Source organism: Syngnathoides biaculeatus, chromosome 6 (assembly GCF_019802595.1).
Source record: "Syngnathoides biaculeatus isolate LvHL_M chromosome 6, ASM1980259v1, whole genome shotgun sequence".
In the NCBI taxonomy this organism is placed as follows: Eukaryota; Metazoa; Chordata; class Actinopteri; order Syngnathiformes; family Syngnathidae; genus Syngnathoides; species Syngnathoides biaculeatus.
The window spans coordinates 7,937,008-7,961,851 of NC_084645.1; the positions used below are offsets into that span (position 1 = coordinate 7,937,008).

The following is a 24,844-nucleotide window of genomic DNA, read 5'->3' on the forward strand; positions in this document are numbered from 1 at the left end:
TATTTTTCATTTCACCAGAAGATGGCAGTAGCCCTGTGGCCGCACTCTGGCCGCCGCGACCCTTGACCTTGCGTGATCGTTTCAGCCCAGCCCATTTCTAACATGGCGTCTGTAAACAAAAAAAAGGAAAGTTGACCGCGAGGGCCGCCGCTTCCAGGACAAGTGGAAATTTGAGTATTTTTTCACTGAAATACGAAACAACTGTGTCTGCCTAATTTGCCAAGAGACTGTGGCTGTTTTCGAGGAATTCAACATCAAGAGGCACTACCAGACGAAACATGCTAGCTACGACAAGCTAACTGGGAACAAACGCGGTGAAAAAGTGAACAACTGGAAGCTGTTTTAACGGCACAGCAAAGCTTTTTCACAAGAGTCCGTGAGTCAAATGAAAATGCCACAAAGGCAAGCTACGAAGTGGCAACGCTGATTGCAAAGCACTGCAAACCTTTCACTGAGGGTGAATTTATTAAAGACTGTGTAATGAAAATGGTTGAGAAAATTTGTCCCGCGAAGAAGCAAGAGTTTGCCAATATTTGCCTGGCTCGTAATACTGTGGTACGGAGAATTGAAGACGTTTCATTAGATATTAAGAGACAGTTAGAGGCAAAAGGAACTGAGTTTGACTCTTTCTCGTTAGCGTGCGATGAAAGCACGGATGCGTCCGACACCGCTCAGTTACTGATCTTTTTAAGAGGAGTGGACAATGACATGAACGTGAGTGAAGAGCTTCTGGACCTCCAGAGTCTGAAGGGCCAAACAAGAGGAACGGATTTATTTGTTTCTGTTTGTTCCACCGTAGATGACATGAAACTACAGTGGAATAAAGTCACCGGGATTATTACGGACGGCGCACCTGCCGTGGCTGGCGAGCGGAGTGGATTATCAAGCCTTGTCTGTAACAAATTCAGCGAAGAAGGAGGCAGCGCTATTAAACTCCACTGTATTATTCATCAAGAAGTTCTCTGTGCCAAATATATGAAATATGATAATATTATGAAACCGGTGATAAAGACTATTAATTATATTCGCTCCAAAGCGCTGTGCCACCGCCAGTTTCAACAGTTTCTTCTCGACATCCAGGCTGAATACGGAGATGTTTTGTATCACACCGACGTAAGGTGGCTCAGTCGGGGGTCTGCGCTGCAGCGCTTCTTCTCTCTCAGGGAGGAAATTGGACAATTCTTGACTAAAAAGGGACAACCCATGCCACAATTAAATGATCCTGTTTGGCTGGCTGATTTGGGATTTTTAGTTGACATAACGCGACATCTGAATGCGCTGAACACAAGCCTTCAAGGGCAAAATGCAGTGGTAAGCCAACTGTATTCACACATCAAAGCCTTTCGGACCAAGCTGCTACTTTTCCAAAGACACCTGTCACAGGCGCAGCCCAATACCGCACATTTCCCGTCGCTGCAGGAAATTGTGACCAGTTTCCCACAGATCAATATCAGTGCGCAAATGACAAAGTATGCAGCAGACATCTCATCTCTGGTTGAGGAGTTTCAGCAGCGCTTTCGGGACTTTGCAGCTATTGAAAAGGAGATCACGCTTTTTTCCTCTCCTTTCTCCGTGGACCCTGATGACGCTCCAGACCACCTGCAACTGGAGCTCATTGAGCTGCAGTGTGACGCCGAGCATCGCAGTCGGCACCAACAGCTCCCTCTTGTCAACTTCTACCGCCAGCTGGATGAAGGCAGGTTCCAAGCAATTCGGACATTTGCTAAGAAAATGCTGAGCTTGTTTGGCTCCACATACATGTGCGAGAAGACATTCTCCGTTATGAACATTAACAAGAGCCGCATGAGGACGAGACTGAGTGACTCTCACCTGCGTGACGTCTTGCGCATCAGAACCACTGCTCTTGAGCCAGACATGGACTACATACTGCAGTCAAGATCCCAGTATCACCCTTCACATTAGTGCAGGCAAGACCTTTGTTAAGTCCTCTGAGTTGAATAAATTCTTAAATCTCAGTTAATTAATTTTTTTGTGATGGTCAAAATCACAGTTTGAATATGCAGTGATCATTGTTTTGTTTTCAGCACTTTTCCTACAGTGAGCATATAATAGTGAATAATATGTAATGTTTCACATGAACTTAGGTATCCTTTATAGTTTTCTTAATTTTTTGTGGTTTGTGATTTCGGTAAAAACCTAAATGTAAAAAAAAATGTAAAAGTAAAAGTATGCCATTTGTAATTAAATTGAAAAAAATCCCAAAAAGTTAATTTGTATTTAATGTTAATGGTTCAAAGAATGTCAGGCTAAATAGTCGGCCCCCACACATTTTCACCTTACCAAATCTGGCCCTCTTTGCAAAAAGTTTGGACACCCCTGCTTTAAAATAACCCCTACTCCATTTCTCTTCCCATATACTCCATGGTTAAATAATTTAAACTCTGCCCCTAAACTTCTAGCCTTACTACCTTTCCACCTGCTCTCTTGGATGACACAATATAATCAACCTTTCTCCTAATCATCATGTCAACCAACTTGTGGGCTTTTCCTGTCATCGTCCCTACACTCAGTTGTAGGTTCTGTGTATTCCTCTTATTCTTTTGCCAACAAATCTGGTTTCCTCCTCTTCTTTGTGTTCCACCCACAGTAGCGGAATTCCCACCAACACCCTGCAGGTTAACGATGTCGCGGGGAGAACTTTGTTTACCTGGGCCACAACCTATCCGATATGGATCCTGATCGCTATCGTCCCATAATGAGCATTTTATCCTGATCGGCTTCAACCAAATTTTCCATTTTGGTTTCATCTGAATATTTGACAATCTCCCAATCCTCTTCTGGATCATCTAAATGCTCTCGCAAATTTCAGATGGGCCTGGAGATACACTGGCATAAGCAGTCAGACATATCTGTCAGGATTTGAGTTCCTGGTAGCGTGTGTTACTCATGGTTGTTGTTCAGTCAGTATGAATATGTATGAGTACAGAATATCAATTGTGTTTTCTACCATCTAAATTCCCCCCATGTGTTCCTGTATGATGAATACCATTTTGGAAACAGTTACACTCACAGAATACATTCAAATAATATTTTATGTTTTGTCGATAATATGGGCACCACCGTGAATCAGCTGTTGGCCTCACAGTCCTGAGGTCCTGGTTCAATCCTGGTACCCACCTGTATGGAGTATGCACGTTCTCCCCATGCCTGCTTGGGTTTTCTCCGGGCACTCCGGTTTCCTCCCGCATCCCAAAAACATGCAACATTAATTGGACACTCTAAATTGCCCCTAGGTGTGATTGTGAGACCACTGTTTGTCTCTATGTGCCTTGTGATTGACTGGCAACCAGTTCAGGGTGTACCCCGCCTCCTGCCCGTTGACAGTTGGGATAGGCTCCAGCACTCCCCACAACCCTTGTGAGGAAAAGCGGCAAAGAAAATAGATGGATGTCGATAATATTTGTTAAAATATTTTTTTGGGAGTCACTGATAGTCATTTCTAAGTGCCATAACCACTACCATATTACAATGCATCATATGTAACGTGGCCTAAGATAATACACATGGGCAGGAGGTAACTTTCATGTGCACTAAAGCAGCAAGAAATGAACCATTAGTGCAAGCAACGGCCAAAATGTTCTGAGACTTCATGAAGCTTCATCTCGCCTTTACGACCTCACACAACGCTGCTTACCTATTGCAGATTCAGTCTTCCCAGCCTCGTTCGGGTCTACAATTTTGTTTCTGGTGTCCTTTGACAGGTCTTTGGTCTTGGCCACAGTGGAGGTTGGAGTGGGACTGTTTGAGGTTGTGTCTTTTATACTGATGAGTTCAAACAGGTGCCATTGATAGAGGTAACACGTGGAGGACTGAGGCGGCTCTTAAAGAAATTACAGGTTTGTGAGAGAGAGAACTCCTGCTTGTTGGTTGGTGACCGAATACTTCATTTCCACCATGATTTGCTAAGAAATTCTTTCAAAATCATTAAATCATCACTGGATTTCAGTTCTCATTTTATCTCTCTCATAGGTGAGGTATACCTATGATGAAAGAAGTGGGAGAAGTTGCACATTTAGTGGCTGACTTTTTTTTTTTTGCCATTCCTAATAGTGTGGCTCGTGTAGCTAAATCGGAAGACGGAAATATCAGTAGTACTAATTACTCAGGGAAACCATTTGGAGGAATGTAGCAGAGAAGAGCTCTCATGAAATGCCTCCCAAAACACAAAATAAAAGATGTTGGATGTAGATGTCAGTAAGACAATTTCTTTTTATTTTTTTTCATTGACACAAACATTTTCCACTTTACTTCATGGGAGCAGTAGTTCTTCAGCAAGAAAACTTTCAGCTTTGAGCTGAAGCATCCCGCTGCGGAAGCAAAAAAATGGAAAGGAAGTTGCTTGAGAGAATAGCCTGCTTCCTGGCTACTGCTGATGTGCCTTTGAGCAAGGCACTATTTAAACACCACTCCTCAAGAGTTGCAACATTGTTTGCACTCCTTTTACTGGGACATCACTTCTTACATGTATTCCTGTATGTCATCTGGTTCTTCATATGGTGTAAAGTGAAGAAAAGAAAAACACAAACATAATCATAATATAAACCTAGGCCAGTTACCAGTGGTCCAGCCAGAGCCCAGACTTTAATTCAATCCAATAGGTTTGGGAAGATGTAAAAATGGAGTCTTCCGACACTGGCCATCCAACCTGACTGCCCTTGAGAAGATCTGCAGAGAGGAATGGGAGAAAATGCCCCAAACAGGCGTGCTAATCTCATAGAAACATATCCAAACTTGAGGCTGTGGTTGGTGGCAAAGGTGCTACGACAAAATATTAATCCAATGGTGTGAATACCTATGTATCCATTGTTTAAATTAATTGCAAAACTGTCTGAAAATGGTTTTCCTTTGTCATTACGGGATAGTTTATGGAGATATATATTTTTAAAGAAACCTTTACTCAAATCAACTTGAGAGGAAGTCTGTAACACAACAAAATGCAAAACAAGTGAAAGGGTGCAAGTACTTTCTGGTGGCTTGAGGCTGCTTTGCTGCCAAAAGGTACACCAAGAAAGTATTAAATAAAAGCAAAATTATCCTGTATTTAATCTTTTTTTTTGTCAATTTAGAAAAAAATATTCCATTTTAGAATTCGTTTTCATCATAGACTGTGAAAAAAGTAAAGCAGTGAAGACTGGATGCACCTTACTGTTTGACACACACAAAGAAAAAAATAAAAATTAAAGTGGGGCGGATGAACTTCCCGCAAATAAAAATTAACTTTCTGTATAAAAAAATATCTTTATGGGAGGCAACCATACATCTACTTTCAATGGCAACTGCTGAATCCAGTTTTGCCAGTTAGCGCACATCATGAAGTACAAATGATCAAACAAGTTAACTGACAAGAATAAACTTGAAGTAGCAGGTGTTCTCTCTCACGTTAATTGAGAATGCATCCTGTACCCCCGAAGCTGAATGTCGTGTGTTTTTGAACAGTCTTCTGATTGATTTTTCTTTTTCAAGTTGCATCATTTGTGGGCCACAGCAAAGTGACATCACTTGCAAGACAATCAAAATTATGACCATTGACCTTCACATATTGTTAGCGGAAAGAACTTTAGAATTATTAAGAAAGCAGAAACACTAAAACTAGGACGATGGTAAATAGTTGTTTACTTATCAAAGGTTTATTTAGAAACTGGCAACATTCTGACATTTTTTGATGCGGTCCAGCTACAGCTCTTTGACAAATGAGATCCGTGCCAACACGCCAGCCAAAATCTGGTTTTGTCTTCTTTTGTTTATGTGGCAAACTTCTTCTGTCGTACAGGTGCAGGCAGCCGAGACTGGATGTCACGCAGAGGACGCTCCACCGCGACTATGGACTGGTCCTCCAGCAGGGTCAAACTCAAGAGGGGCTGTGGGAGGATGTGAGCAAAGTCAAAATTGCTACACTTTAATATATGAAACACGATATCCAGGTTTTTGTATTGTCAGTGATTTTTCAGTCCTTTCAAACATTTCTCTATCATTTCGTGATCCACGTCTACTTCAAATGCAAGCATCTACCGTGCCCTGTGCGACCAAGAACTTCTTTCCGCATGTCACTCAACTAGTCCATCCCTACTCCTCTTCACATGGGGTGAAGTCCAACATCCTCAATCTCAGTAGTGTTTTATGCACCTGCTTTATAATATGTGGCCATTGTGCATTCCAGTCACTCCCAAACTGTGTGATGTTTATGCTGAGTCACTGGAAAAGTTTTAAAATAACTTTGACATTGCTTTTTAAGCAGCCCTTTCAATATTTAAATGACTGAGCCTATGGTTTATATTCTTTTAAACCCCACTTTTACTTTTTAAATTTTGTGTACTTGACCAGCATTTGTCGGTGAAAACTACGAAATAGATCGATTTTGTTTGCTTGCTTGCTTATATAAAGTATATGAAATAAAGAGGGACAAGAACAAGGAAAAAAACTCCCTATCCAACATGGTTCTTGATATTTAAACATATATTAGGTACTTAGATGTTATTATGTATTTGTCAAAGTCGAAGGGAAAAGAACAACCTGGTATGAACTGTTCAAAAAAGTGGTCGTCGATGAGGGAAAAATTCACTAAGAAATGCAAGTCGTAAGTATCGTCAAATCAAACCAAACCTACTTTCAAGTCCCTAGTTACTGTGGCAAAAACAAATCAAGCAAGAGCAGTCAAGGCACGATTGGCTTAAGAAAATTGTAAATTAGTCACACCAGATTGGATTGAAAATCCATCGATCCATTTTCTTAGCCGTTTATCCTCACAAGGGTCACGGGAGTGCTGGAGCCTATCCCAGCTGTCAACGGACAGGAGACGGGGTACACCCTGAACTGGTTACCAAGCAATCACAGGGCACATAGAGACAGACAACAGCCGCACTCACAATTACACCTAGGGGCAATTTAGAGTGTCCAATGTTGCATGTTTTTTGGGATGTGGGAGGAAACTGGAGTGCGCGGAGAAAACCTACGCAGGCACGAGGAGAACATGCAAACCCCACACAGGCGGGTCCGGGATCGAACTGTGAAACCAAAGCTTTCCAGGTGTTGCACCGTTCCACAGGACTGAAAATCACATGGTTTTTTTTCCCCCCACCCACTGATCATAACGCAAATGTGCACGTCAAAATTAAACAAACCAAAATGACAAAATTAGGATGTGGAGTACACGAGTAGTTCGATTTCCATGAGTGTTCACACCTACCAATTGACATAGTACCCAACTGTAATGGTAAATATTGAACTACATACAGGAATAAATATTTATCATCATCAGATCCCCACAATAAATATGGCAGCTGTGCTGAAGTATCGCAGCAGTGATTCATTTAACCATCATCCACACAAGGATCTCTTAGAACGGTCTCAACCCAGTCTCTGTATTGTTGACCACTTTGTCTTTTCAATGGACCTTACTGACCTGTCAATCCCTCGTACAATAATAGCCAATCAGATAGCCGCATCGTCTTAACCCCTGGTTTGACACGCCCCTCTCGCCATATTGTCCCACAAGCAATGCTGGTTGTCACAAGAGCATGTTGTCACTCCAAATTAAATGTTCTTCCGAACCGCTTCCATCATGTGATACATGTTTGGGTGCCTTTTGGCCTCCGCATCATAGTATACAGTGGGTTGCCAAGTTTGTTGTCCATCCATCCAATTTCTTAGCCACTTTATCCTGACATGGGTCGCGGGGAGTGCTGGAGCCTATCCCAGCTGTCAACAGGCAGTAGGGAGGGTACACCCTGAACTGGTTGCCAGTCAATCGCAGGGCACATCGAGAAAAACTGCCACACTCACAATCACACCTAGGGGCAATTTAGAGTGTCCAATTAATGTTGCATGTTTTTGGGATATGGGAGTAAACTGGAGTTTCCATCCCCCCAATCCACCATTTGCTTAACCGCTTATCCTCACGAGGGTCTCAGGCGTGCTGGAGCCTATCCCAGCCATCTCCAGGCAGGTCCACCCTGAACTGGCTGCCAGGCAATCACAGGGCAGATATAAACAGACTATTTACACTCACATTCACACCTACGAGCAATTTTGAGTCTTCAATTAACATACCAAACATGTTTTTGGGATGTGGGAGTAAACCGGAGTGCCTGGAGGAAACCCACGCAGGCACGGGGAGAACATGCAAAATTCATACAGGCGGGTCCAGGATCAAACCCAGGTCCTCACTATTATGAGGCCAACGCTTTACAGCTGCGCCACCGTGCCGCCCCAAGTTTGTTGTGATTTAAAAAAAAAAAAAAAAAAAAAAACGTTTGAAAAATGAGTAACATTTTTAAAAAGGTGACACGGTGAGCAACTGGTTAGCACCTATGCCTCACCGTTCTGGTGACTGGGGGATCAAATTCCGGTCCCACCTGTGTAGAGTTTGCATGTTCTCCCCGTGCCTGCGTGGGTTTTCTCCAGGCATTCCAGTTTCCGCCCGCATCCCAAAAACATTTAGTATGTTAATCGAATACTAAAAATTGCTTGTAGGTGTAAATGTGAGTATAAATAGTCTTTTGTTTATATACTACCTTTGCTTAGCTGGCTAACAATGAGATGAGTTTGTGATCAACCCATTGCTGTTGAAGACGCATCGAACGTGAGTAACTGCATAATCTTGTCCAACCTACACAACTTGTACAATGAGGATTGTGAGGACGACTCAACCTGCAACTACTGGAGTGAGAGCCATTGGTTCTTGCATCCCCATATCCTTTAAATCTACATCAGCTTAACAAATGTAAATGTTAATACTCAAACCTTCTTACCCATTTACCCTTTTAACTTTAACATAGACTAGGTAGTATGTGAATTGTGTATCTTGTGTTAACTTTGTTGATTTAATTGCTTCTTTTTGACTATCTGCAGGCCGTTGGGCATCATAATATTGTGCTACCTGTCGCCCGGTCCCAAGCCCAGATAAATGCAGAGGGTTGCGTCAGGAAGGGCATCCGGCGTAAAACTGTGCCAAATATATATAAGCGTTCATCAAACGAATTCCATAATGGATACGTCGTGGCACGGGCTAAAAGCTTCACATTACAAAATGACTTCCGGAACAGATTAATTTCGTAAATCGAGGAACCACTGTACTAGAAATGATCTACTGAAATAAGATTAGGATTTATAATGTGTACACAACCAGTACCATCATAAGAGATGCAAGCATCATCGGGGTACCTGAAAACTTTTGCAAATCTTGAACGAGTGGCTGTATCTTATCCTGTCAGACTCGGGGAGACTCCGAAGTGTCATCTGATTGGAGAGTTGAGACTTAGCTTCTGGGAGTGGCTACGCGTGCAAGACAAAAATGGCTCATTTGCTTTTTTCCCCCTTCATGACAATACAAAGCAATCAACGTGAATTTTGTTCTGCTCACACACCAGGCTCTTGTCGATGATGCAAAACATAAACATATCGTGCAGAAGAATGTGAGCTGAGTTCTTTGGGTTGAACGTGATGTGAGTAATGGGCGTGTCCCTTTGCACCCAGAGAGGGTGCAGCCCTTGCTTCTGCAGCTTGCGACTCCACTCGGTGTACTCCTTTTGCACTAGAGAGAACTCAAATATCTACAGACGTGCACAGATAATGTCAGCATAAAACTAATGTTGGTTACTGAAAGACAGATGGACTGAGGTGTTCACCTGCTGGTCTGCGTGCACTATGATGAGGTTGCTGGTGGTTGGGTGAAGTGCCAAGGCGGTAGGACAGGAGCTGTACACTGGCACTGTGCAGTGAAACTGTGTGCACATGCAAATGCGAACAGGTTCAAATGGTGTACAAACAAAAACAAAATCTCAAACTCACCTTCAGCTTTTGGAGGTTGTAGACATGGACCTCACCGCCTGTGTTGGCTGCAACGAGCCACTTGCCATCGTCACTTGGATGCAACAGGTGGATTGGATGTCTGGAACCTGAACCACACGAACATCCAACAGTGTTGGGAAGATTACTTTGGAAATGTAGCTACAGTAATTTAACACCCAGTATTTATGTTATGTAACCTATTTATTGTTAGTTTGTCCTGACTAATTAGAATAGATGACCTGACGGTTCACCGTTTGTGGTGCCTCATATTTGGGGATTTTGCCTTTAAAGTTTTTTCCCCCCCCATAATGTCCCGTATATTTACGACCATAAGCTCTCTCCTACATAGACGTGTCGCCTTATAATGTGCCATGCAGCATGCACATGCTAAGTTCAAAAACCTGTAAATGTTGTTCTGTGACTAGTCCAATGAAGTACACTTGCACACACTGGTTACATTGCTAGCATTTTCTATTTGTGAGCAGAACAAGCTTGCATGGTCCAACACACTGCCTGTGTAGGCAGGTCATTACTCAATGTTGTTCACACTCACGGTGTCTCATCGAATCTGACCTCATCACCCCACAGCAAATAGAATAACATGACTAGCAAATAATAAAACAATGGCTGGAAAAATAATTGACACAAAACATGCACTTTGAATGCTATATACATCTTGCCAGCATGCTTTGTGGTACTAAGGTGGTCCTTAGTGCTGCAAAGCATCGGTGGTGCGCTGCAAAGTATGCTGGGAGCATGTGCCTCCATGGTCATTGTGTGGGGGAACGTCTGCTTTCAAATATAAAACTGCAATTGTTCCTCACAGCCTCAAGAGGGCCATCATATGGTAGCTTGCATACACACTAAAATATGCTTCGATGCTAATAATGTATCCGGTGTGCTCAAGTGTACTTCATTGGTCTAGTCCACAGGTGTCAAACTCAAGGTTCGGGGAGAGATCCAGTCTGTAACATGATTTTGTGTGGCCCGCAAAGGCAAATTTAGTGTGCCAACTTTCATGATTTTAAAACCATAGCTCATTATTTGGGAATTAAACACATACTTGTTCTTAACACAAATAATAAACATGAGATGGAAATACGGTGTTCCCTCACTACTATGCGAACAATTTCTACTTGAGATTACAGATTTCAGTTAATATGTATTTTTTGGACCGTAACCCCCATGTTAAACGAGGGAACACTACATGAAAATGATTATTTGTTGCATTACTGTGTGTGTACAGCATGTGGAAAACCACCATACCATACTGACTAAATGATTGTGCCCAATGAAGAGAATGTCAGTGAATATGAGAAAGTGAACATTTCATAAAAAAAGGTCAATCATAAGGAGAGAAACTGTTCAAACGTAAGTCAAAATCTCAAGACCGACAGATGGCCTCAAACAGCAGCACTCAGTGTTTGCGGCGATTTTCAAAAGTACTTGAACATACCTCAAGCAAGCCCTACACGAGCATCCTTGCCAGTCCTGAGCCACCAATACGTTCTTTCCCCATTTTTTCCCTTACAATACAGTCAGTGCTAGCCACTCATGTTGTCATCACCACAGTAACGAGTGTATTCGATTGCATTCGAGTTAAATACACAAAGCCCAATGGTCATAACAAACGGGATGCAGTGGTATCAGAATACAATACTTTATTGCAGTAGTTTGACAAGTTTGCCTTGTATCGGATACATTTTGCACGACAGCGACACCAAGTAAATGTCTTTCTTGGTGAATTGTGACATCAAAACAGATGAGCAAAAAATGCCAATTATCGGTCGATACGAAAAGGGCGATCAAATAGGTGTAAAGTCCAGTGATTAGTTCGTCCCCAACACTTGTGGTTAATCACTTAAAAATGAATTCCCAATACATGACAAGCTTTATCACATTCATAAAAGAGAACGTGTGACTAGTCAATTTAATCAAAACAAGGTCAACATACAAATGTATGTAACCTGCCTTGGCTTTCTAACTGTCATTGCAAATTCATGTGCAGATTAATTCCTGGAGAAGTCCCACTGTTGATCACTTTGCTTTTACCAGTAATCCAGACAAAGAAGGCCACTTTCAGACTCACCTGGCTGAGGTTTAAATGTGCAAACGTATTTGCACTCTGACTGGCTGAGGGAAACCACAATGACTGATGAGTGGCTGCAGGATGCAAAGAGTTTGGAGGAATCGGAGGAAAAGCACAACTGCTGGGCTAAGTGAAGGATCTTGGGCACTTTAGAAACCTACAGTAAGTAAGGAGATCCAACAGGTAAGCTTCACATGGTTTGCATGCCATACACACAATGCACAAGAGGCGCAACAGTGTTTCATGGCCTTGCTTAAAGCCAAAATTCACATTTATCACGTGAGCAACGTTGTGTGCACCTTTGTGATCCTGATGTTGTTGTCATGGATCTGTAGCCTGTAAAGACAAACCCTGGAGACCGTTGAATACGCCAGCCACTCTCCACATGGCGACAGAGTACTACACCAAACATGATTTTCACCCTGTACAAACATACATAAGTGTATCGTAGTATAGGCTGCCACAAATCCCAACAGACAATCTTGCTCAAACTAACCAGCCAACTGGTGAACCAAGTGCCAAACCAAGCACGGGATCAAATGATGCCACAGCATGATCTTTCAATCTTAACCCATATGCCATGGCATTTATGCACAGGAACATATTAAGCATTTCTCATGTAAAGGTCTCAATAGTATCCATTGTCCAAACTGTATGTGATTACCAATTGAGATGCCAACTGACTGAAAAACAGCATCTTTCATTAAAATGTGTGAGAACCTGGGGTTGTGGATACTTTAAGGTCAAAATGTCTTCAAAAGGTTTTAATTTTCAAAGACGAGGTGATTACTCCTCCAGCCAACACTGTGGTGTGCCATATTAATCGGTGTAGACTGCATTTTGAGGTTTAACACCTTTCCCATGTCAACGCAATTCATTTAAGTTCAATGCCTACATAAACCGAATGCAGAACAGCTGCTTGCAGAGCCATTAATACAGCAATTATTCTAAACGTCTAATTATAGAGAATTCCCGGCTGGTTTGAGCAGTTCCAGTGCCATGAAAAAGTACTTACGCCTTTCATGAGTTCATTTTGTTTTTTTTTTTTAAATATCTATTCAATCAAACCAATTTTAATATAGTGGCCAAGTCAAAGTCCAGATTTAAATCCAATTGAGATGCTGTGGTGTGACCTTCATGGGCAGTTCATGCTGGAAAAACCCTCCAATATGCAGGATTTGCTGAAAAAAAGGACTAAAACGAAGCGGAAATAGCCGAATAGGAACGTGACTTCAGAACAGATGTCAACAATGGCGAGGATTGGAAACCATTGTAAGGACAACAATGAATTTTCTGATATTTCGAGCGATGAACACTATTCTGAAGGGTCCCACGAAGACGGTGGAGCATACGAGTTTTATAAAGGCGTTAAAGGTTATCAATTTGAGCCAGTTAGACACCATACACACACACACACACACACACACACTTTCGAATGCATACGAAATAGCTGACCATGAAGCAAGTGCTGAGCACGCAGGGAGTAGGATATGCCTCGTGTTGGAAGTTCTTGTTTGGTTTAGTCAGTCATAAACAGAAAAAACACCTAAACAGTAAAACCTTCGATACCCTGAATGTATATACGAAATATTCGGTCTTGTATTAAAATTATGCAAACGCTGTGTATCTAGTAAATACCGTGAAGAAAAGAAATATTTGAACACCCTGCTTCATGGCAAGTTCTCCCACTGAGAAATCATGGAGGGGTCTGAAATTTTCATCGTAGGTGCATGTCCACTGTGAGGGACATAATCTAAAAAAAAAAAATGTAAAAAAAAAAATCCTAAAATCACTATGATTTTTTTAAAGATTTATTTGTGTGATACAGCTGCAAATAAATATTTGAACAGCTGTCTATCAGCTAGAATTCTGACCTTCAAAGACCTGTTAGTCCGCATTTAAAAATCCACCTCCACTCCATCTATTATCCTGAATCAGATGCACCTGTGTGAGGTAGTAAGCTGCATATAGACACCTGCAGCTGGGTGAAAAAAGCTCCACTGTTGGAGCAATCATTAGAAAATTGAAGAAGCTAAACATGACGGTCAATCTCAATCGGAGTAGAGCATGCAAGATATCACCTCATAGGGTCTCAATGATCCTTAGAAAGGTGAGGAATTAGCCCAGGACTCAGTGACTCTTGGTAATACGCTAAGACGTCACTGTTTGAAATCATGCATGGCACTGAAGGTTCCCCTGCTTAAACCAGCACATGTCAAGGCCCGTCTTAAGTTTGCCAATGACTATTTGGATGATACAGAGGAGTCATGGGAGAAGGTTTCGTGGTCAGACGAGACCAAAATGAAACTTTTTGGTCATAATTCCGCTAATCGTGTTTGGAGGAAGACGAATGATGATTTCATCCCAAAAACACCATCCCTACTGTGAAGCATGGGGGTGGTGATGCTTTAGGGGTGTTTTTTTTTTTTTGCACATGGGACGACTGCACTGTATTAAGGAGAGGATGACCTCGACCATGTATTGTGAGATTTTGCGGAACAACCTCTTTTCCTCAGACTATTGAAGATGGGTCGATGCTGGGTCTTTCAATATGACAAAGACCCGAAGCACACAGCCAAGAAAACCAAGGAGTGGCCCCGTAAGAAGCGTATCAAGGTTCTGCCATGGCCTAGCCAGTCTCCAGAGCTAAACCTAATAGAGAGTCTTTGGAGGGAGCTGAAACTCTGTTTTTCTCAACGACAGCCCAAAAACTTGTCTGATCTAGAGTAATCTGTGTGGAGGAATGGGCCAAAATCTCTTCTGCAGTGTGTGAATACCTGGTGAAAAACTACAAGAAACGTTTGACCTCTGTAATTGCAAACAAAGGCTACTGTACCAAATAACATTGGTTTTCTCAGGTATTCAAATACTTATTTGCAGCTGTATGACAAATCAATCGTAAAAAAAAAGCATACATTGTGATTTCTGGGTTTTTCTTTTTAGATTATCTCTCTCACAGTGAACATGCACCTACGATGAAAACTTCAGACCCTCCATGATTTCTAAGTGGGAGAGAACTTGTAATATAGCAGGGTGTTCAAATACTTGTTTTCTTCACTGTAGGTACACGACCATCCGGCCAGTCATTGTACATCGCGATGGATCTGCCTGTGCTTGTATGAAAAACTATCTGCAGTATGATGTGCGTCACTAATTTCCGTGTACAAGGCTCGTTTATCGCAAACAAAACAAACAGAAGATAAAGCAGTCTACAACAAAAAAGAAGAGGAGGAAACCGGATCCAGCGTCAGAAGAAAAAGAGGAATGCACAGAGCCTACAACTGAGTGTAGGGACTTTGAATGTTGGAACTATGACAGGAAAAGCTCAGGAGTTGGTTGACATGATGATTAGGAGAAAGGTTGATATTCTGTGCATCCAAGAGAGCAGGTGGAAAGGTAGTAAGGCTAGAAGTTTGGGAGCAGGGTTTAAATTATTCTACCATGGAGTAGATGGGTAGAGAAATGGAGTAGGGGTCATTTTAAAGGAAGAGCTGGCTAAGAATGTCTTGGAGGTGAAAAGAGTATCAGATCAAGTGATGAGACTAAAATTTGAAATTGAGGGTGTTATTTATAATGTGGTTTGCGGCTATGCACCACAGGTAGGATGTGACCTAGAGTTGAAAGACAAATTCTGGAAGGAACTAGATGAAGTACTTCTGAGCATCCCAGACAGCGAGAGAGTTGTGATTGGTGCAGATTGTAATGGACATATTGGTAAAGGAAACAGGGGCGATGAAGAAGTGATGGTTAAGTACGGCATCCAGGAAAGGAACTTTGAGGGACAGATGGTGGTGGACTTTGCAAAAAGGATGGAGATGGCTGTAGTGAACACTTATTTCCAGAAGAGGGAGGAACATATAGTGACCTACAAGAGCGGAGGTAGAACCACGCAGGTAGATTATATATTGTGCAGACGATGTAATCTGAAGGAGGTTACTGACTTTAAAGTAGTGGTAGGGGAGAGTGTAGCTCGACAGCATAGGATGGTAGTATGTAGGATGATTCTGGTGGTGGGTAGGAAGATTAAGAAGACAAAGGTAGAGCAGAGAACCATGTGCTGGAAGCTGAGAAAGGAAGAATGTTGTGCGGCCTTCCGGAAAGAGGTGAGACAGGCTCTCGATGGACAACCGAAGCTCCCGGAAGACTGGACGACGACAGCCAAGGTGATCAGAGAGACAGGCAGGAGAGTACTTGGTGTGTCATCTGGTAGGAAAGGGGAGAAGGAGACTTGGTGGTGGAACCCCATAATACAGGGAGTCATACAAGGAAAGAGATTAGCGAAGAAGAAGTGGGATACTGACAGGACTGAGCAGAGGCGAAAGGAGTACATCGAGATGCGACGTAGGGCAAAGGCTAAACAAGAGGCATATGAAGACATGTACACCAGGTTGGACACGAAAGAAGGAGAAAAGGATCTCTACAGGTTGGCCAGACAGAGGGATAGAGATGGGAAGGATGTGCAGAAGGTTAGGGTGATTAAGGATAGAGATGGAAATGTGTTGACTGGTGCCGGTAGTGTGCTAAATAGATGGAAAGAATACTTTGAGAAGTTGATGAATGAAGAAAATGAGAGAGAAGGAAGAGTTGAAGAGGCAAGAGTGAAGGACCAGGAAGTGGAAATGATTACTAAGGGGGAAGTCAGAAAGGCACTACAAAGGATGAAAAATGGAAAGGCAGTTGGTCCTGATGACATACCGGTAGAGGTATGGAAGCAATTTGGAGAGATGGCTGTGGAGTTTTTGACCAACTTATTCAACAGAATACTAGCGGGCGAAAAGATGCCTGAATAATGGAGGAAAAGTGTTCTAGTTCCCATTTTTAAGAACAAAGGGGATGTTCAGAGCTGTGGGAACTATAGAGGAATAAAGTTGATGAGCCACACAATGAAGTTATGGGAAAGAGTAGTGGAGGCTAGACTCAGGACAGAAGTAAGTATCTGCGAGCAACAGTATGGTTTCATGCCTAGAAAGAGTACCACAGATGCATTATTTGCCTTGAGGATGCTCGTGGAAAAGTACAGAGAAGGTCAGAAGGAGCTACATTGTGTCTTTGTGGATCTAGAGAAAGCCTATGACAGAGTACCAAGAGAGGAACTGTGGTACTGCATGCGTAAGTCTGGTGTGGCAGAGAAGTATGTTAAAATAGTACAGGACATGTATGATGGCAGCAGAACAATGATGAGATGTGCCTTAGGTGTGACAGAGGAATTTAAGGTGGAGGTGGGACTGCATCAGTGATCAGCTCTGAGCCCCTTCCTGTTTGCAGTGGTAATGGATAGGCTGACAGATGAGGTTAGACTGGAATCCCCTTGGACCATGATGTTCGCAGATGATATTGTAATATGCAGTGAAAGCAGGGAGCATGCAGAGGAACAATTAGAAAGATGGAGACATGCACTGGAAAGGAGAGGAATGAAGATTAGCCGAAGTAAAACAGAATATATGTGCGTGAATGAGAAAAGTGGAGGGGGAAGAGTGAGACTACAGGGAGAAGAGATAGCGAGGGTGGACGACTTCAAATACTTGGGGTCAACAATACAGAGCAATGGAGAGTGTGGTCAGGAAGTGAAGAAACGGGTCCAAGCAGGTTGGAACAGCTGGCGAAAGGTGTCTTGTGTGTTATGTGACAGAAGAGTCTCTGCTAGGATGAAGGGCAAAGTTTACAAAACAGTGGTGAGGCCGGCCATGATGTACGGATTAGAGACGGTGACACTGAAGAAACAACAGGAAGCTGAACTGGAGGTGGCAGAAATGAAGATGTTGAGGTTCTCGCTCGGAGTGACCAGGTTGGATAGGATTAGAAATGAGCTCATTCGAGGGACAGCCAAAGCTGGATGTTTTGGAGACAAGATTCGAGAGAGCAGACTTCGATGGTTTGGACATGTTCAGAGGCGAGAGAGTGAGTATATTGGTAGAAGGATGCTGAGGATGGAGCTCCCAGGCAAAAGAGCGAGAGGAAGACCAAAGAGAAGGTTTATGGATGTGGTGAGGGAAGACATGAGGGCAGTTGGGGTTAGAGAGGAAGATGCAGGAGATAGGCTAAGATGGCAAAAGATGACACGCTGTGGCGACCCCTAACGGGACAAGCCGAAAGGAAAAGAAGAAGAAGAAGAACCTAAGTTGGTATATTTTCACAAATAAGGATTTTAAAGAAAGAAATCTGTTGAAAATGTTGCCACGTTAATTTAAGAGCAATAGCTGGTGATATCTTGCTTCACCATAAATATAATTTCACGTGGTGAACTGATGCCATAACCAGACAGTACCAGTCGCACAATAGCAGTTCCAACTGTAGTGACATACGAGGCGCCCCCAAAATGAGTCGTTTTTCCAAACACAGGAAACTAGGTCAAAGTTTGCGGAATTCATAAACACTTGTATTTTCTGGTAAAAACATTGAAAAGGTTATGCATTTTATGGTACAGTTGAACATATATTTTCGTCTTTGAAATTAGACATTACAAACACTTTAATAAATTGTCATTTGAAAACTGCATGTTGTATTTCTTTGGCTTGTCTCTAAGTGATATTGAAGTTGGTCTGATTGAAATCTGTGCGATAGATGTGCAAAAAATAAAATCTGACAATACTTTTTCACAGCACTGGAGAGGCAGCATTACTTTTGGTGTTTAGCATCAATTTTATTTGGCTCACTTTCTAAATTGTTTTGTGCACTAATGCATGTCTTTAGTCAACATTTGATGTTTTTATCTGTTAGCTCCAGAGCAAAGTGCCACCTCCAATCTGACATATGCATTGGTCATTGAAATTTAAATTTAACAGTACACACCTTCCTCTTCAGATGAATCAGCTTCTCTGGTTTCCTCTTTAGAGGTAGACTTTCGCCAGGCCTTCCTGAAAACAAACGGTCATTACATCATAGTATTATACCTAAATGTTTATTTCATTATATTGTCTGTTTGTTGTCACACAAGGGTGGATACCACCGGAGACTCTACCCTTGTGTAACCTGTAACATACTTGGCCATTAAAGATGACTGATACAGATGTATACAAACATACACATCACGCAGACGGACACCCACAGGACAGATTTTTAGCAGAAGGGGAGCAGCTGCAGCGATGCCCGTCCTTCATGGCCATCACAGCACTTCCCTGCTAGACTTGAGCCTAAGGTGATGTGCCCAATATGACCAAGGCGGTAGCAAACAAAGATAATGCCTTTACATTGTGCACAAACAACTGCCGCCATCAAACACTTGTGGGATGTCAGTCTGAACTAACATTGAAGCACAAATCTAGCTGCCGATGCTGTTATATGTCCCAATCAGAACCAATGTTTTGATATATTAGGGAAAATGAGCAATCCAGCAGGGAGTATGATCCACTTAGGCTTTAATGCTGTGGCACGAGGACCTTGTCAGGAGCAAGAGCTAAACTTGATGGACGTTTTATTGAAACTCCCAAAATTCTTAAGTAGGGATTAATTCCCAATAAGACTTTTCATGGTTTGAATATTAAACAAATTAATCAGGTGTGCTGTGAGCCAAAGACATGTAATTAGCCTCCCACACGACGCCCTTTGCTTGTCACTCACACTTCTCTTTGCGTAGTGACCGAACGGCAAAGGTAAATGAACATAATTTTTATTATTCTTTACATCATGTACTTTGAATACTTATTTTTAGCAGGGGGGTCTTGGAACAGATTCTGCTATTTACATGTAAAAAAGTGCTTCTACTTACGAAAAATTCACAATACAAAACTTCTGGAATGAATTAATTTTCTAAGTAGAGGTACCACGGTATTTAATACTACATTATAGAAATCTGTAAAACAATGTAGTTTGGGCTGTAAAAAAATTACTTGGCAGGTGGATATTTTTCATCTACAGGTCAACTTGACCACTAAGTGAATTTTTCTATCCAGATGCTACACATAGTTCTTTTATTGCCCACTGTCAATTTTAGCATCCAAAATGAGCAAAGATAAAATTGTTGTGGTACTGTCGTCTCACCATTCCCATCACTCTCCCCTAGCCTCCACAGCTCAAGATGATCAGAGAACTGGAAGAGCAGCAGCCCTGACTTCTTAGCGCAACACACCAGACTCTTCTACATGGAAGATAAAGAGATTGACACGCTTCATCATATGCACAATGTTTTCCTGATTGGCAAAAAAATAAAAAAATAAAATAAAATGATCCGTGTTCATGTGGCTAACTGAAACTATTGAATTAATCATTAACTCCCCAGAAAAGTACAGTACTCACATGTGGGAAGATGATTTTGCGGAGGGCTGACTCTTGGGTGTTCTTCTCGACTTTGTCCAGCAGGGGTCGTACTACCAGCTGTGTATCCACACCTGAACCCATACACCAAGAACACGTTGAATCCGCTTTATACGAACTCTTTTTTTCCAAGAAAATTTGATGATGGAAAGGTTTATCTCTATTATTTCATTAAAGACCAACTATTGTGGATTATACATTCAAGACCCACAATTTAAACAATTTCAAGTTTTATTTTTACATAATTTGAGTTTCCAGCTCATAAAACCCACAAAATGAGGAATTAAAAACAATTTGAATACTGTAAATAAATTTTACTTCTCAGTTTTCAGAGAAAAAAAAATGGGTTACATTAAATATATCAAAATATGATACTTTCATATTTTATGGGATATGGGATCCGGGATATGTTAATCATTCATACTGAGTTGGGAAACCACTTGCTTTAATCACGGACTCGATTTGAAGCAATCACAGCGGTGGCATTGCCTGGGACTTAGGGAATCCCAGATTTATTGGATGCTTGTCATCAGTTTTTTTCTTTTTGAGTCTGGTGCCCTTCATTTTCCTCTTAGATATTAGATTAGATCCAGCGAGTTGGGTGGCCAGTCTAGCACTGTCAGGTTTTGGTGCTTTTGGAGTTATTAGCAGGTGCCAGGTTGTTAAAAGATGAAATCTGCATCTCCATAGAGATACTAAACAGAAGAAATTCTGAAGTCCTCCAAAATATTCTGGTAGACTGTTGCAGTGACCTTGGATTTAAAACAGCAGAGTTTATCAACACCTGCACTGGACATTGCATCCAAATCCATGACTGAATGTGGATATTTCACACTGCACCTCAAGCAGCTTGGGTTCAGTTCCTCACCAGTCTTCCTCCAAATCCTTCGACCTTGATTCCCAAATGAAAGGGACACTTCGCTTTCACCAGAAAAGAGGACCCCATACCACTGGCTAAAAGTCCAAACCTTCTTTTCCTCGACCCCACGGTCATCTCTTTCACTCGTGCATTATCTCCCACATTTTGTCCTTCCACTAGAGTCTCGGGGTGGCCAACCTGCAGCTCTCGAGCCATATGAGTCTCTTTGCCTCCTTTTTTGTGGCTCTCGTGAAGGCATGAAAGCATTAAGAATATATAAGTTCTGTATATGTGTGTGCACACGCACACACTTTGCTTGGGTTCATTATAGTAGTTGAAAGCGAGCGTTGCTCGAGCTTATTACAATTGTTACTGGTATTGTGACAATAAGCTCAGTGTGGAGCATAGGTCGATTTTTCTTATGTTGGTGTATGAAGCATACAATAAATCTGGCTGGCCAAAGGTGTGTGTGAGGAAGGAATGATTTTCATGCGTATGATGCGGCTCTCTGCCGTAACACAGTAAAAATGTGGCTCTTCGTCCCTTACTGGTTGGCAAACCTTTCACCAGACTTCCCATTGCATCAATATGTTCTTCAGGCCAGTTGTCAAGACTGTAGTCTTCCCCATACTGAACCCAACTGAGACAATGGAATCAAATTGAAGAAATTTAATGACGTCTGGGGAAACCTGAACAGGTGCTTTGAGTTTCGTAGAAGATTAGTTTGTAACAGTTTAAAACATTTATGGCCTGCAAAATATGGGCTGATTCCTTCACAGTATTCAAAATTTTTGAATTCCTGGTTTTATGAGCTGGAAGCCCAAATTATACAATAATTAGTTGAAATTGTTTAAATAGTGGGCCCTAAAATCTATCATCAACTAAAGTGTAACTTTTTGAATGGAATTATAGAAATAGTTACAAATTTTTTTGAAAGGCTCTGTATGACATGATCATATCTTTACACCAAGTTTGAGTTCACAGATGGATATTATGGACTTATTCTGAAAACGTATGAAACAGAAACCAAAGCATTTCACCTTCTGGGCCTACTAAACATTTACTTGTTACTGCACATATATTTCAATTATTTTATTTATTACATGTGTTGAAGTCGGGAGAGTAGTATTGCATTACACTAACCTTTATGATATAGAAAATCTATGTCATGATAAAGATAAAAATAATTTTAATGATTTAAAAAAAGAACAACCAATGAGCCCATTCCTCCCAAAATTGGTCTATTCATTTAAAAAAAAAAAATCTAACCAGTAGCAATCACAAAGGAGTAATTCCTACTAACCTCCAGAAACAACAGAAAAGTCAGTATGGACCAGTGCCCTCACGTCATGCGAATGGTTTTTAAAGGTTCTGGTTCGGACCCAGTCCTTGTCTTGCTTGTTGATGACGCAAGGAAGAAACTGGAACTGGACCACAGTGCCTTCTGATGTCCCGGCTATAAGGCTGCTCTCATCCTGCAAACAACCATTTACCACAGTGATTCTCCCAGCAACGTTGATAACATGTAGAAAACCAGAATCTCTACTTCAACATTTGTGTGATAAAGATGTTCTTATAAATTGAGGATAAATTTTTGAAAAAAATGGATGGATGTGGTGCATTCTGGCGATATCTGTGAACCAAATTCAGACAAAAATAAAAGTAAAATTTCTAAGTCCTGACCAAAAAAAAAATTGGGTAGAAGTTCCACAAGGGCCAAGCCCAGTTTTTTTTGCCCCCCATTCCCCTATCACTGGATAGCACAAAATCACGTCATTAAAATATGCCATCGTATCTCAAGACATATTAATTAAATGAACTCAGTAAAGACATCTAAAATGGTCCTTTTCCCCACATACATATTATAGTATAGATATAGAATATACATAAAAATATATCCTAAAATTTCTACACCATCCAGCAAAACATACACAGTCACTCACATTTGAAAAATGTACGGGTGTGGTCAGCCATGCTCGCAGATAAAGTTGCAGGTGTGATTAGGGATGGCCTTAAAATAACTTACTGGATTAATAAAACATAACTGTAAATTAAAAATAAAATAACCAAATACATAACTAAAATAGAAAACTAAAATTTAAAACTCAGAAATGATAATATCCAATTTCAACCTTTATAAGTAGAACATGATGTAAAACGGGATTCAAAATTTTTCATCAATAAAAATTCTTGATCTGACAAACTTTATCTGAAGAAAAGTTAAATGTACTGGCCTGTCAAGGAATAAACACGAACGTCAATACTCGCAATGTTTTGAAGATGCTGAAAGTTTAGTTCAACATAATCGGCGTCCGTGGCAACAAGCTCGCGATACATTTGGAACAAACATTCTTGTCGGCAAACGTGACGTTTGTTTGGGGGGGGGGGGGGGGGCCACGCACAACGGGACTGCCATAAATAGGAGGCCAGCTTGCTAGAACGTGCCTTTACAGGTTTGCGCTTCACGTATTGGCCGCACCTGAATCAAGCGACGAGGTGGATGATAGTCTGTTTTTATTTTACGCCGTCTCACTGCCTCACGATCGATGCAATGAGCACCCCTGGTGAAACTGAATTTCCTTTGGCATGGCTCATGATGTTGATGACTTTCGACGTAAATGCGCTCACATTACGTGAAGTAGTTCTGAACATGCGCTTTCGTACATGCTCCATACATGCTCAGTACGGTTAACTTACATTTCCTGTTTCCGAGTGAATACCGGTTGTGTTTGAAGCAGGCTTGTTTAGTTAACAACTTTTATGAAATAAACACGTAAATTAATGTCAAAACCACATAAAATAAGTGAGGTCTTGAGAGAATGCGAGGGGAGGGGCGTTACTCTTACAAGTGTTAGTCCCTCAACATGGCTACTCTCGTGAAAGCAAAACAACGAAATCAAACGCATGTTCGTTCAATGTTGTCAACTAATATCCGGATTAATTTTAGGCAATTTTTCCTGAATTTTCCGGAGCAATTTTCATGAAAATTTAAAAATCTGGGAAAATCCGGAGGACTTTCAACACTGCTTAATAAAATGCTCTGAAATACACTTAGCAAATGCAGTTCCATGCATTTTGTTGAATATTATCACGTGTGCATTTTTGAAAGCTACATTTGAAATTGCGCAGCTGATGTTTTACTTCAACTAGTGACCCACTTGCCTGGGATACAGAAAGGGCAAGAACATCCCACTTGGTGACAGAGTGAGACTTGATGAGTGTTCCGGTGATTCCGTCCCACAACTGGACCTTTCCAACAGAATCCCCACTGATGATAGTGTGATCAGATAAGAAGATGACACTCCAAACCACCACCTCCCTGCTCTTGGATGCTCCTAGGGCCCTTTCAACAAGCAATCTGTGTGCGCTGTGACCTGAAGTAAGCACAAATACACGCGTAAACCAAGTTTATGATTGTATGGTATCAATCAATCCTGAGCTTGTATCACTGTACCAGTCTCAGCATCAAATATTCGAATCATGTCCACCATGCCAGCCGCCAGCTGTGTACCAGAGGGATGCCAAGAAAGACTGATGATACGACCTAAAACATCCCAGTTACACAGATGTCACAATGGTCTGAAGTTGTCCTCCTCAGAGGACTTACTTTATGACTGTGTGTGTGAGCAGAATTACATGTAAACTATTAACAGACTTGCTCAAAAATTGTCCACAATTCTTACTTTTCTGCCTGTCAAAGTTCCTCTGAAACTGAATCCTGTCCTCCAGTATTTCAAATATCTTCACCGTGCCATCTTCACATCCAACCTAGTACCAAAAAAAAGCAATTATCACTACCCAAAATTAACACAATGTAGCTATATCATGCTGAAAAAAGT

General features: G+C 41.5%; 2 protein-coding genes across 2 annotated transcripts in view; one reads left to right on the forward strand and one right to left on the reverse strand.

Annotated features, from left to right (window-relative positions):
• LOC133502039 (general transcription factor II-I repeat domain-containing protein 2-like) lies at positions 1 to 5,882 on the forward strand. Its single transcript, XM_061822363.1, has 2 exons — positions 1 to 1,928; positions 5,792 to 5,882. Exon 1 carries the CDS (start codon positions 481 to 483, stop codon positions 1,921 to 1,923), a length of 1,443 nt encoding a protein of 480 aa, XP_061678347.1. The 5' UTR covers positions 1 to 480; the 3' UTR covers positions 1,924 to 1,928; positions 5,792 to 5,882.
• The window catches only part of utp4 (UTP4 small subunit processome component), a 20,276-nt gene continuing 1,058 nt past the window's right edge, over positions 5,627 to 24,844 (reverse strand). Inside the window, exons 4-17 of the mRNA XM_061822362.1 lie at positions 24,689 to 24,773; positions 24,460 to 24,549; positions 24,168 to 24,379; positions 22,309 to 22,480; positions 20,129 to 20,220; positions 19,874 to 19,970; positions 18,686 to 18,750; positions 12,196 to 12,318; positions 11,897 to 12,053; positions 9,808 to 9,914; positions 9,645 to 9,740; positions 9,384 to 9,569; positions 9,181 to 9,291; positions 5,627 to 5,879 (exon numbers count right to left, since the gene is read on the reverse strand). Coding sequence (XP_061678346.1) covers positions 5,763 to 5,879; positions 9,181 to 9,291; positions 9,384 to 9,569; positions 9,645 to 9,740; positions 9,808 to 9,914; positions 11,897 to 12,053; positions 12,196 to 12,318; positions 18,686 to 18,750; positions 19,874 to 19,970; positions 20,129 to 20,220; positions 22,309 to 22,480; positions 24,168 to 24,379; positions 24,460 to 24,549; positions 24,689 to 24,773 — 1,710 coding nt within the window. The 3' untranslated portion in view covers positions 5,627 to 5,762. The remainder of the gene's footprint in view (positions 5,880 to 9,180; positions 9,292 to 9,383; positions 9,570 to 9,644; positions 9,741 to 9,807; positions 9,915 to 11,896; positions 12,054 to 12,195; positions 12,319 to 18,685; positions 18,751 to 19,873; positions 19,971 to 20,128; positions 20,221 to 22,308; positions 22,481 to 24,167; positions 24,380 to 24,459; positions 24,550 to 24,688; positions 24,774 to 24,844) is intronic.